This window comes from Chionomys nivalis, chromosome 8 (genome assembly GCF_950005125.1).
Source record: "Chionomys nivalis chromosome 8, mChiNiv1.1, whole genome shotgun sequence".
In the NCBI taxonomy this organism is placed as follows: domain Eukaryota; kingdom Metazoa; phylum Chordata; class Mammalia; order Rodentia; family Cricetidae; genus Chionomys; species Chionomys nivalis.
The window spans coordinates 69,571,340-69,585,131 of NC_080093.1; the positions used below are offsets into that span (position 1 = coordinate 69,571,340).

General features: G+C 48.2%; 1 protein-coding gene across 1 annotated transcript; it reads left to right on the forward strand.

The window, feature by feature from the left end:
* The first annotated feature begins 378 nt into the window (after positions 1-378).
* Sephs2 (selenophosphate synthetase 2) lies at positions 379-2,571 on the forward strand. Its single transcript, XM_057778361.1, has one exon. It carries the CDS (start codon positions 526-528, stop codon positions 1,873-1,875), a length of 1,350 nt encoding a protein of 449 aa, XP_057634344.1. The 5' UTR covers positions 379-525; the 3' UTR covers positions 1,876-2,571.
* Positions 2,572-13,792: the final 11,221 nt, after the last annotated feature.

The window sequence follows — 13,792 nt, forward strand, 5'->3', positions numbered from 1 at the left end:
TTAGCCAAGTATCAGGGCTTCCTTCAGCAAGCGAGCTACCCTTCCGTAAAGCGACTCCAAAGCCAACCACTTCCAAGACCAGGTTCACATATTTAAGGGGAGCGGGGCATCTTGGCTCCTCTCTGTAATACCAGCACTTGGGAAACTGAGCCAGACGGATAGACGTGAGTTCGAGGCCACCCTGGTCTACATAGAGAAGCGCGTTCCAGGCCAGTTACAGAAGGTTCACGTGATAATCTCGCGGGGACCGGTTGTGCAAGCAGACGGTTAATTTGTAATATACCTTCCCGAGTAAAGGAAGCCCGCCTCTCGGTACCGGAGTCGTCATTGGGTGGTGCGGCTGTCAATCACGCTGTATATAAATAGAGGCCGCGCGGCGCTCGCACCGGCAGCGTGGTTTGCGTCCTCCGGCCCCACACGTGCTGCGCACCGACTCCTCGGGTAACCTTTGCCTGCGTGACAAGTAGGCTCCCCTGCAGGTACCGGGGCCTTGGGGTCCGCCCGGCCTCCCCCGCGGGCTGCGCGATGGCGGAAGCAGCGCCAGGAGCCAGCGGAGAAGCCATGGCGGCGCTGGTGGCGGCGGAGGGTTCCTTTGGCCCGGCAAGCCGGAGTTTCTCCAACTACCGGCCGTTCGAGCCCCAGACCCTGGGCTTCAGCCCGAGCTGGCGGCTGACGAGCTTCTCCGGCATGAAGGGCTGAGGCTGCAAGGTCCCCCAGGAGACTCTGCTCAAACTCCTGGAGGGACTGACGCGGCCCGCGCTGCAGCCCCAGCTCGCCTCGCTGGTCGGGGGTCCAGAGGAGGCGGCGCAGGAAGGGGGCCTGGGCACCAGGCCGGGCCCCAGCTCAGCCCTTCCCTCGCTGAGCATTGGGATGGACTCCTGCGTCATCCCCCTGAGGCACGGCGGCCTGTCGCTGGTGCAGACCACCGACTTCTTTTACCCCTTGGTGGAAGATCCCTACATGATGGGGCGCATAGCCTGTGCCAATGTGCTCAGTGACCTCTACGCCATGGGCATCACTGAGTGTGACAACATGTTGATGTTGCTCAGTGTCAGTCAGAGCATGAGCGAGAAGGAGCGCGAGAAGGTAACCCCGCTCATGATCAAAGGCTTCCGCGACGCTGCCGAGGAGGGAGGAACCGCAGTGACCGGTGGACAGACGGTGGTCAACCCGTGGATTATCATCGGTGGGGTTGCCACTGTGGTGTGCCAGCAGAATGAATTCATAATGCCTGATAGTGCAGTGGTAGGAGATGTCCTGGTGTTAACCAAGCCCTTAGGAACCCAGGTTGCTGCCAATGCCCACCAATGGCTGGATAATCCTGAAAAGTGGAGTAAAATCAAGATGGTGGTTTCTAGAGAAGAAGTAGAGCTGGCCTATCAGGAAGCTATGTTCAATATGGCTACTCTAAACCGGACTGCTGCTGGCTTGATGCACACATTTAATGCCCACGCGGCCACGGATATCACAGGCTTTGGCATTTTAGGACACTCTCAGAACCTCGCAAAACAACAAAAAAATGAAGTGTCCTTCGTCATCCATAATCTGCCAATCATTGCCAAGATGGCTGCCATCAGCAAAGCCAGCGGGCGCTTTGGCCTCCTCCAAGGAACATCGGCTGAAACCTCTGGGGGATTACTGATTTGTCTGCCGAGAGAACAGGCGGCCCGCTTTTGTTCGGAAATCAAATCTTCCAAGTATGGAGAGGGTCACCAAGCATGGATCGTCGGCATTGTGGAGAAGGGAAACCGGACAGCCCGTATCATTGACAAGCCTCGCGTGATTGAGGTTCTACCTCGGGGAGCCACCGCTGCCGCCACCGCTGCTGCTCTGGCTCCTGATAATTCCAACGCAGCCTCTGAGCCTAGTTTATGAAATGGAATAGCAGAAGTCGTTGGGAAAGCGGAGCCATTCCACACACTCATGGACTGTTGGCCAGGGTTGAATTTAAGACCTTTGCTAAGGCTGCCTGCGTAGTGAGTGCCTCCAGATGCCCTTGGTAGTTCCATCAGAAGCTGCCTGTGTGTACATCCAGGGCCAGAAGTCACATCTGGGGGGAATGTGTGTTCATCTGTTGAGAGATTGAGGAGGAGCAGGAAGCCTTTTTCCCAAAGCAAGATGAGACTATTCCAGGTTGAACGATTTTTTTCTTTGCAGAGTTGATTCATTTCTCCACCACAGGGAGTAAGATTATTTCATACGAAAAGAGTAAACTGGAACGTGAAAAGAAATTTTGAGTTTGGACCAATATATTGATAAGTCTAAATTGTTAAAACTCTTACTGATTCATTGTCAAATTTGTTTTAATTCTTCTGAGAAACCGTCTCTTTTCCTGTTCTGGGCAAGAGTTGAGCAGCTTGCCCAGCTAGGGAAGGAAGGCCGCAGCCCCTGACTTGGTCTCTGTCAATGACGCCTCTTCCTCTAACTCCGGCTAAGGACTGGAAGAGGCTGAACAAGCCTCAGAGCCAGGTTTTGGTGGTCATTAATACACTAAATCTTATGCTGAAAATTCCCGGAGATTTAGTTAATAAAGTAAATTTATTACAGCTAAATAAATAAAAGGGACTTTGTTGGAAAACGCTTGTGGCTAATGTTTGGTTTTGTGAATCATGTTTTTTGTTTTGTTTCTGGCAGGCTCTCACACAGTGAGTGGTGGTCCCGGTGTGTGCTGCCAAGCCTAGCTGGAATTTTGAACCTTTTGATCCCTTGATGTTACATTTAGAACCTGCAAAATAGAAAAGTGACTGTTGTCCCTGAGCCAGAGTCTCCTTTTGATGACAGAAGAGGACATGGAATGGATGTAAAATTCTAGGGGTTACAAGGTAGACAGAAAATAGCAAAAAAAAGGGGGGGGCAGTTTTTTAAAAGCTAGGAAGAAGGTGAGGGCAAAGCTAGCTTAGCAGAATGGTAGAAGCTGTCTGAAAGTGGGGGGCTGCTAACGGGGACTGGCTCTGGAAGGATTCAGTAAGGAGTTGGCATGAGAAGAGACCCTGCTGAAAGCTTATGCACAGCAGTGTCTACACTTTGCAGGCGCTCCACCCCCACCCCATTACTTTGAGGTAGGCAACTGCCTTTTATCTCTGGGAGGGAAAAAGGAACACCAGTCACAGGGGAGACAGCCTGACAGGAAACTCCACGGTCATTCCGATCTCAGCCGAGGGTTGGGGTGTGGCTTGCCTAGCATGCTTGAAGCCCTGGGTTCAGTCCCTAGCACCAAATAAGCCCAGTGGTGTCGCCAGCACTTGGGAAGTAGAAGCAGAAGTCAAAGTCATCTTTGGTGATACAGTAAGTTGAAGGCTAGCCTGGGCTACATTTAGACACTGTCTCAACACTCCCATACAAAAGAAAACTGAGCCGGGATTTGTTGTGGCTGCCTAGATGCAGACGCCTGCGAGCTTTAGTCCCGGTACTGTGGGGGTTGGGTGAGAACAAGAGGAGAAAGGAAATAAATTTTAAACCGCTGGCCAGGGGTTGAGGTGTAATTCCGTGTTCAGTGGTGTGGCTTGGGCAAAGTCCTAGTTTAATCTCTACCACCAGGAAAAATAACCTTGGCCAGGAAGATTAAACCATTTTAAACTAAGAGAACCCAGGTGCCATCCAGTAGCTTGACAGTTGAAATACCCTGGAGAAAGTGACCATGTCCAGAAAACAGATGTGTAGATGTAAACATGAGGCTCTTTATAAGCAAAAGTACTACCCTGGAGTTTCCCAAACATTAGGACTTCTAATGCCCACCCCATCACACACACATCTGGCAGCCCAGGCTTGTTCAGATATCCTGCTTTGTCCTCCCCAGTACTGGCTCAAACGTTTTGTTAGGTCTCTTCCGGTCTGCTGAGAATGCAACTGTTCTTTTTGCAGTTACTTCCCTTGCGGAGACAGCATGCTCGGCCAACACTGAGCCACACTCCCTAGCTACCTCCTGCCTTTTGGTATTGTTTTAGAGAAGCTCTTGCTGTGTAGCCGGGTCTGGCCTGCAACTTGCTGGTCTAGAACTCAGAGATTTGCCTGCCTCTGCCTCCCATGTGCCAGGATTAAATGTATGTGCCACCACACCCAGCTCATTTTTTTAAATTTTCCATATATATATATATATATATATATGAGTGTTTTGCCTGCATATATGTGTGAATCACAGATGTGCAGTGCCCCCCAGAGGCTAGAAGAGGGCTTTGAATCCCTTGGAACTGGAGTTACAGATGGTTGTGGGTGCTGGGGATGGAACCTGGGCCCCTACAAGAGCAACCAGTGCTATCAATCGATGAGCTATCTCTATCCCCTCATTCTTTATCGTTGCTGGGTTTTGGGTTTTTTTTTTTTTTTCTTTTTTGAGACAGGGTCTCAATATGTAGCCCTGGCTGTCTTGGAACTCACTACCTACACCAGGCTGGCCTTGAACTCACAGAGATCTGCCTGCCTCTGCCTCCCAAGAGCTGGTCTGCGCCACCACTGCCCGGTTTATTCTAATTTCTAAATACAAGTAATCGAGGATCACCAGACATTTGAAGCAAGCTTCCAACTTGGGAAAAATAATAAGGGAAAGACAATTCGGAGAGAAACGTGGGAAAGAAGGAAAGTACAAAAGGATGGTTTGTAAGAGAGAATATGCTTAGGATCTAGAGACCTGGACACGCAGTGCAGCAAGAGACGACAAAGGTGGACGTGGCTAGCAGAAAACAGAATTCCAGAAGAGATGTGTAATAGACAGGGGAGATTTGTGACCCAGGAGCGCCAGTAAGAAGGCAGGTGAAAGAAACTTATCAGAGAATAATGCAAGTGTCCTTGAACTTAAAACGTTGCAAGTAGGGGCTGGAGGCTGCTCAACAGCTAAGAGCATTGACTGCACTTTCAGAGGACCTAGGTACCATCCTCAGCACCCTCCTCAGCACCCACGCGGCGGCTCACAACGTCCATAACTCCAGTTCCAGGAGGTCTGATGCCTTCTGAACCCAAGGGCACCAGACATATATGTCGTACATATACATACTTAGTATTCAGGCATCTGACTGGCCTGCTCTTGGGGTCCTGACAGGATACACCCTCAGCTGCAGCCACTAAGGGCACCTGTGCACATTCCCTATGTTCCTTTCTACAAGGTGGGCCTTGCCCACCTTCCATCTCTCTCTCTTTCTCCCTCCTCTCTCCCTTTCTCTCTTCCACCGCTCTTGTCCCCAGGGACCAGTCTCTGCTCTCCTGCCTGCCCCCTTCTCTGTCCAAATTTCTCTCCTCTTCAAATAACTGCTCACTTGAGCCTTGTTGTGCCGCATGCCTCCCTCCGATGTTTCTTTCTTTTTTTTTTTTTTTTCGAGACAGGGTTTCTCTGTGGCTTTTGGAGCCTGTCCTGGAACTAGCTCTGTAGACCAGGCTGGTCTCGAACTCACAGAGATCCGCCTGCCTCTGCCTCCCGAGTGCTGGGATTAAAGGCGTGCGCCACCGCCGCCCGGCCCTCCGATGTTTCTTAAATGATAACACATACATGCTAGCAAAACACTACATCATACTCCCTTTTTTTTTTTTTTTTTGGTTTTTCGAGACAGGGTTTCTCTGTGGTTTTGGAGCCTGTCCTGGAACTAGCTCTGTAGACCAGGCTAGTCTCGAACTCATACTCCCTTTTTTATTTATTTATTTATTTATTTATTTTTTTGGTGGCTGGAGAGACAGCCGTGGGTGCTGGGAACCGAACTCTTTATATTTTTGGTTGTGAGCCTAGCCTTTAACGGCTGAGCCATCTCTCCAGCCCATACTCCCTTTTTTAAAAGGGAATTTTGTTTGTTTGTTTTTCTTTAGTTGAAGGTAGGTGGGCCTTGTGGTACCTGCCTGTAACCTCAGGTCTTGGGTAGGGGAGCCGAGAAGATCAGGGTTCAAAGTCACCCTCACAAATGTAGAAAGTTCCAAGTAAGCCTGGGCTATATGAGACCCTGTCTCAAAAGCAAATCAGAAAATAAGTTGAAAATTTTATATCTCTTGAATTCCCAACATAATGAATTTTGTTTTGAGGCCAGGTTGATGTTTTATAGCCAGGACTATCCTGGAATGCACTATGAACCCCAGGATGGCCTTGAACTTATGTCAATCCTCCTGCCTCAGCTTCCCAAGGACCAAATTTACAGGTATGAGCCACTGTGCCCAACTCCAGTGTAGTGACTTCTAAGACATACTAATTTATGAAGCTTTAAATTGCCAGAGGTAAAGATCCTGAGTTCAAGGCCAGCCAGACCTACACAGTGAGACCCTGTCTCCAAACAAAGTTATTTTGAGGCATGTAAAATATCACAACGATTTCATCCCATGCAGTTTTTCTCGGGAAACTACTGGAAAGGCTAAGCATGTGTTTCAGGGGTGGAGTGCTTACCTAGTGTGTGTTAGGCCTTGTGTTTACTCCCCAGGACCATGAAAGCCAACAAGCAAGACCACGGGGCATTGGATTCCTAGAGAGAACAGAGAAAAGGAAACAACCATGGGACCCAGCTCTCCCTGGAGAGGGTGAAGTCGGCAGTCACCCTGAGGACACACCCCACCCAGACAGACAGACAGAAGAAAACAATACAATGGAGTCTTGGCACACCGAATTATGTGGGATCTATACGGGAAGAATGATGAACAGTATATAAAAAATCAGTGATAAAAATAGAAAGTTAATAAATGGAAACAAGAAATGAAAATCCCAGGTCAAAAAGCAACTCAGGAGTACAAAGGAAATGTAATCATGCTAGTTTTCAACAGTCAATACCAGAGTAGGTAAATAACAGAATAATAACACTTAATAAGAGAAGTTCATCAGCTCTCCAGACTCCTACAGGGATCTTCACCAAAGGCTGAGGCTGTGGACCACTGTGAACCACTGCAGGGCTCCAGCTTCACCTGGTAGGTACCCTAGTGCCCGCTCACCATAAATCCATTAGCTTTTCCACGGGCGTTAGACAAACCAGGGCCATCCTCCTGGAACCTCTCACTTTAGACTCCAACTGGCTGGTACCTTTTCAGTCCTGTCCCAGCTCAGACCCTTTGAAAGGCCTAAGAATGCAGCTCAGTAGTAGAATGCTTAACCAGCTGTAAGCGGTCCAGCCTTAGCTCCCATCCGCAGTAACACCATTTCCAAAATCCTAAAAATAACTTGAGTTTAAAAGTCTAAAAGATAAAGAAAAAAAAGACCTCACAGCCAGGCAGTGGTGGTGCATGCCTTTAAGCCTAGTACTCACCGGGCAGAGAGGCAGGTGAGTCTCTGTGAGTCCACGGCCAGCCTGGTCTACAGAGTGAGTTCCAGGGCAGCGAGGACTGTTCCACAGAGAAACCCTGTCTCAAAAACAAAAAACAAACAAACAAAACAGACCTCACAGAGGACCCTTCTGACTTTCTATCAGGCTGTGGAAGGAAGCCCTGGGGCGGAACACAGTGTTGGGCACACTAGGCAAGCCCTCCTACCACTCAGCCCCCTCCCTAACATCCAGCCCTTCTCCCACTCATCCTGCCATTGTTTCATTGATCTTATCTTAACCTATAATTATCTTTAAAATGTATTAATTTACTCTAAAATTATTTTCTAGGCCGGGCGGTGGTGGCGCATGCCTTTAATCTCAGCACTCGGGAGGCAGAGGCAGGCGGATCTCTGTGAGTTCGAGGCCAGCCTGGTCTACAAAGGGAGTTCCAGGACAGGCTCCAAAGCTACAGAGAAACCCTGTCTCGAAAAACCAAATAAATAAATAAATAAAATAAAATAAAATTATTCTCTAAAGGGGCTAATGTTAGTGCTTGGTTAGGGCTCAGTGTGTGGAGCACTGGGCCTCCCATGCATGAAGCCCTAGGTTTAAACCCAGTTCTGTTAATAAAATAAAATAAACCTGGGGCTGGAAAGATGGCTCAGAGATTAAGAGCATTGACTGTTCTTCCAAAGGTCCTGAGTTCAATTCCTAGCCACGTGATGACTTCCAACCATCTGTAATCTGGCGCCCTCTTCTGGCCTGCAGGCATACATGTAGGCAGAAAATTGTATATATAATAAACAAATAAAGTCTTTTTAAAAAAATAAACTTTTATTCCGGTGCCATAACTCAGCAGGTGAAAGCATTTAGTCCCATAATCTAAGTTCAAGCCCCATAACCCATAGAGGGAGAAGAGAACAGACTTTGAGAAGTTGTCCTCTGACCTGCACATGTGTGTGTGAACACACACACACACACACATCATACAGGCCAGCCTGATCACACACTCACTCACGCACATGGATAGTAAATACAAAGTAAAAAAATTAAAAATAAAACAAAATTGTTCCCTGTATCTAAGCTCCAAGAGGACAAGGGTACTCAAACCTCAGACTGATCAGTGCCTGCTTAGGGTTCCAGAAGGATGGGGAGGGAAGGAGGGAGGGAGGGGGAGGGAAAGAGGGAAGGGGAGGGGAGGGAGGGGAAGAGAAGGAGGGGGAAGTGGACCTGGAGGAGCTGATACCCCTTTTCTCGCTTTCCTAGCTCTTGTATCTGGGTGTCTCCTAGCAGTGGAAGCTGGTATCATTATCTACAAAACAGGTCTTTGGAGAAGAAATCCGAATCAGGGCTGTTTTCCCACTTAAAGGGATTTTCTCTCTCCTGATCTATTTTGTTTGCCTGCTTGTATGTCTGTGCACCACCTGTGCACCCGGCGCCCCCTGTGTCGGAAGAGGGTGTCACATCCCTTGGACCTGGAGGTACGAATGGCTGTGAACCACCATGCGATGCTGGGAACTGAACTGGGTTCCTCTGCGAGCATCAGTGCCTAACTACTGAGCCACCTCCCCAGCCACTCAGAGGTCCTCTTCTCGGTGCATTTCCGAGACTGCATTTGACCGTAGAAAAGGAAAGAGAAGTGTTGGAGGCGTCCTTGTGTGGGTCTTCAACTTAACCAAGGCACAGTGAAAGGTTGACTGTATGGAACTGTATGGAATTCCCTTGCCTGCCTTGGGGACAGGCTGGACATAAAGTGAAGACGGAGGTGGGCTGGAGGTATGGCTCAGAGGTTAAGAGCTCTGGTTGTTCTTCCAGAGGACCCAGCACCCACATGGCAGTTCACACCTGTCTGTAAGTCCAGTTCCAGGGGACCTGATACCTTCACAGTGATGCATATAAAATAAACTTTTTTTTAAAAGTCTAGACGGCAGGTGGCATAGATAACAGTGCCACGGGTGGAAAGGAGAATCTAGGAACAAACAGGGCAGGCTGGAGAGATGGCTCAGTGGTTAAGAGCGCTGGCTGTTCTTCCTAGACACATGGGGAAAAATACTCATAAACATTGTTTAAAGCTCTCTTTCTCTTCTGGTCGCAGGCGCTTCGGGAGCCGCCAATTACAGTCCAGCCATGGCCAAGTCCAAGAACCACACCACACACAATCAGTCCTGGAAATGGCACAGAAATGGCATCAAGAAACCCCGGTCACAAAGATACGAATCTCTCAAGGGGGTTGACCCCAAGTTCCTGAGGAACATGCGCTTTGCCAAGAAGCACAACAAGAAAGGCCTGAAGAAGATGCAGGCAAATAATGCAAAGGCCATGAGCACACGTGCGGAGGCCATCAAGGCCCTGGTGAAGCCCCAGGTGGTGAAGCCCCAGCCGCAAACTCACCCGCCTGGCTTTAATTGCTCACCCCAAGCTTGGGAAGCGGATTAGAAGCTACATGGCCAGGGGTTGTAGGCTCCAAAAAACAAAGCCCAAGGTTCAAGCCAAGGCAGAGGCCTCAGCTGCAGCTCAGGCTCCCAAAGGTGCCCAGGCCCCTGTGAAGGCCCCATAAAAAAGGTCTCAGTCTGCCAATGTGAAGACAGATGGACTGGTGTGAACACCTACACAGTATTTGCAGATGTTCAGGACCTTATGCTGTTTTTACAAATAAACTTGAGGCAAGTTCTGTTAAAAAAAAAAATTGTTTAAAGCAAGCAGGTGATAGATAAGGGCAGACAGGGATAGCAGAGGGCGGGGCTTACAGGATAAGGGACGGAACAAAGGGAAGACTCTGCTAGGCAGCCTGGAGACAGGTTCACTGCCTCTTCTTCGCCCCAGCCAGAGTGGCAACATTAGTACTGCTTTACCTCAGTCTGAGCAGCCAGGCTCAGGGCTCTTAGGGCCTCAGTCTCGTAGCTGTAACTTAGGTGTAGCCAAGTTGGACATGATGGATCACACCTCTAATTCCAGTCTTCGAGAAGCTGAGGTGAGAGAAAACAACTTGAGCTATATCGGGTGTTTCATGTTGACCTGGGCTACATAACGAGTCCCTGCTTCAGGGAGACCATGGAGGAGATACAATGAGATACGCTCCAACGCACGACCTGAGCTCCAGCAAACTCTAGTTTCCAAGAAACTCTGGTTTAGGTATCTAGAAGAAAAATTATGGCTGGGCAGTGGTGAGACAGAGGCAGGTGGATCTCTGTGAGTTCAAGGCCAGCCTGGTCTACAAGAGCTAGTTCCTGGACAAGCTCCAAAGCTACAGAGAAACCCTGTCTCGGCCTCCACCACTTCGTTCTCAAGCAGCCGTCACTTCTTCCATCCCAGTTTCCCAAAGGGCCATACAGGGCCCGCTGGGGAGGGGCCAAGCTCTTGTGAGAGCAGCAGAGAGAATGCAGGCACGCACAAACGTGTCTGACCCAAGTTTACTGGCTTGTGCTAGACAGTCAGCCTTGATCTTCTCGGGAGGCTAGGTCTATAAAGGACTATTGACAAGTGTGACCTGAAAGGCAAGACCAAATACATCGAGGCTCTGATTAAATCAGGCAGGTTGGACTGCCAAGGTATGTCTAAGGAGACTGAGGAAAACTGACAGGCTGTGGGGAGAGGAGGGAAGGACCTGGGAATAAGAGAACAGCTACCGGCACCACGTGTACACTCACAGCCTCTCCTTCCCTTTGGGACCAGCCTTCCCATCAGAGGATGCTACTGTGGGCAAAGGACCACGGATGTTTCTGCCAGATGCTTTACGAGACGGCTCATTGTGGAAAGGCCCTTGCCACACAAGCCCATCAACCCGAGTTCAGTCCCTGGGACCCAAAGTGTCAAGAACCAACTCCACAAAGTTGTCCCCTGACCTCCAGATGCCCACTCACACACAAACACACACACACACACACCACACACACATGCACAGAGTAAAAATACATTTAAAGGTTCTTAAAAGATACCTCACAGAAACTCACAGGCAGGGTCTCCTGGGGAGAGTGCAGCGGTGACCCCAGAGTCTTCTTACCAACCTCCAATGACTCTAAAAGCCTTTGTTATTCTTCCTACTCGAGGCACTCAGGGTCCCTGTGAAGGGCTCTCCAAGTCAGTTCCAGAGAAAAGTGACAGTTTTGGTTTTGTTCTAATTTTGAAATAGATCTTACTATGTAGATTAGGCTAGCCTCAAACTCAGAGATCCACCTGCCTCTGCCTCCTGAGTGCTGGGATTAAAGGCGTGAGCTACAACACCCCATCTGATGCTCTAATTTTATTATTTTTTTACTTGTTTTGAGTTTTTTTGTATTTTTGTTTTTTCTTTTCTTTTTTAAATATTTATTTATTATGTATACAATATTCTGTCTGTGTGTATGTCTGAAGGCCAGAAGAGGGCACCAGACCCCATTATAGATGGTTGTGAGCCACCATGTAGTTGCCGGGAATTGAACTCAGAACCTTTGGAAGAGCAGGCAATGTTCTTAACCACTGAGCCATCTCTCTAGCCCTTGTTGTGAGTTTTTTTTTTTTAAAAAAGAATTATTACAGGGGGCTGGAGAGATGGTTCAGAGGTTAAGAGCAATGACTGCCCTTCCAGAGGTCCTGAGTTCAATTCCCAGCAGCCACATGGTGGCTCACAACCATCTGTAATGCGATCTGGTACCCTCTTCTGGAATGTGGGCATACATGGAGGCAGAATGTTGTATGCATAATAAATAAATAAATCTTAAAAAAAGAATTATTACATTTATGAGAGAGAGAGAGAGAGAGAGAGAGAGAGAGAGAGAGAGAATGCCAGAGGCTAACCTGCAAGAAGGTTCTCTCTTTCTACCATCTTTCTGCCATGTGTGTCCCAGGACTGAGGTTTGGTAGCAGGTGCCCTTACCCACTGAGCCATTTTGAAGACTTCCTTGTTTTCATGAACAGAGCAAACACAGATTTATTAAGGAAAAGTGAGGTGATCATCTAGAGTAGGAGATGTTCCCAGGGAGGGATGCCCACTTGTTTGCTTTTGTTCCTCTTTGTTTGAAACACTGTTATTAGCTGTGATGTCTATGCAGTCAAGAATGACCTTGAACTTCCAACCCATTTCTACCTCCTGAGTGCTGAGATTACAAACTTGTGCCACTACGCCCAGTTAGGTTACTGGGTCTGGGGATTGAACCCAGGGTTTTGTGAAGCAAGCACTCTACCAACTGAGTTATGCCCAATTTATTAATATGTTTGTTTATAGAAAGTTCAAGATGGCCTGGAACTTTCAAGTAACCCAGGCAGGCCTCAATTTACAGTCCCCCTGACTCAGCTTCCCAAGTGCTACGATCACAGGCTTCACACTTGATTGCGTTGTCACTTTACCCAGCTCTTGCATTCCGTGGAAATGAAAACAGATTCTTATGTATGCTAAATACACATGCTACCACAGGGCTACCTCCCAACTCCTGAGATTCTGTTCATCTGAGAACATACCATGTTTTCAGCTTTATGAATTGGTGGTTCCTTCTAGTTAGTGTTCCTTTTTTTTTTTTTTTTTTTTTTTTTTTTGGTTTCTCGAGACAGGGTTTCTCTGTGGCTTTGGAGCCTGTCCTGGAACTAGCTCTTGTAGACCAGGCTGGCCTCGAACTCACAGAGATCCGCCTGCCTCTACCTCCCAAATGCTGGGATTAAAGGCGTGCGCCACCACCACCCGGCCTAGTGTTCCATTCTTGATCTGTTGCTCAGCTTGATCATCACTTTCTAAGAAGAAAAAGAAAAAGTCTGGAGAGATGGCTCAGACATTAAGAGCTCCTGTATCCAGGAGGTGGTGACTCACACCCTTAACCCCAGCTCTCCAGAGGCAGAGGCAGGCAAATCTCTGTGAGTTCCAGGACAGCCTGATCTACAAATTGAGTTCCAGGACAGTCAGGGCTACACAGAGAAAAGCTGTCTTGAAAACCAACAAAATAAAAGAGCACTGACTGTTCTTCCAAGTACCTGGGTTTGGTTCCCAGTACCCACACTGCAGCTCACTATTGCTCTAGTCCCAGGGGAATCAGACATCCTCTCTGGCCTCCCTGGGGACCAGGCACACATGCAGGCAAACACCTACACACGCTAAATAAATATCTTCAAAAAGGAAAAAAAATAGAAAACTCAACTGAAAATGGCTTGAGTAACACAGGACTTTATTATCTTCCAGAACCTGAGTGTTAAAGTACGGTATTCTGCAACTTGTAAAAACAAGAGTCTTAGCCGGGCAGTGGTGGCGCACGCCTTTAATCCCAGCACTTGGGAGGCAGAGGCAGGCGGATCTCTGCGAGTTCAAGGCCAGTCTGGTCTACAAGAGCTAGTTCCAGGACAGGCTCCACAGCTACAGAAAAACCCTGGCTCAAAAAACAAAAACAAAAACAAACAAAACAAAAAAAAAAAAAAAAAAACAAGAGTCTTGGCCACGCTGCTGAGGCCCAGGCCTACTCATCCCATACCATTCAACTCAATACTGTGTAGAGGAGGAAGCATCTTGGTCTTTTTTTTTCTTTTAAGTCAGCTAGGCAGACTTGCAGCTTAGATTAGAAAGATAGTTTACAAACTTTTAATAAAATATCCAATGGCTGAAACCTTATTTAAAAATATCCTACAGCCATTGAGCCATT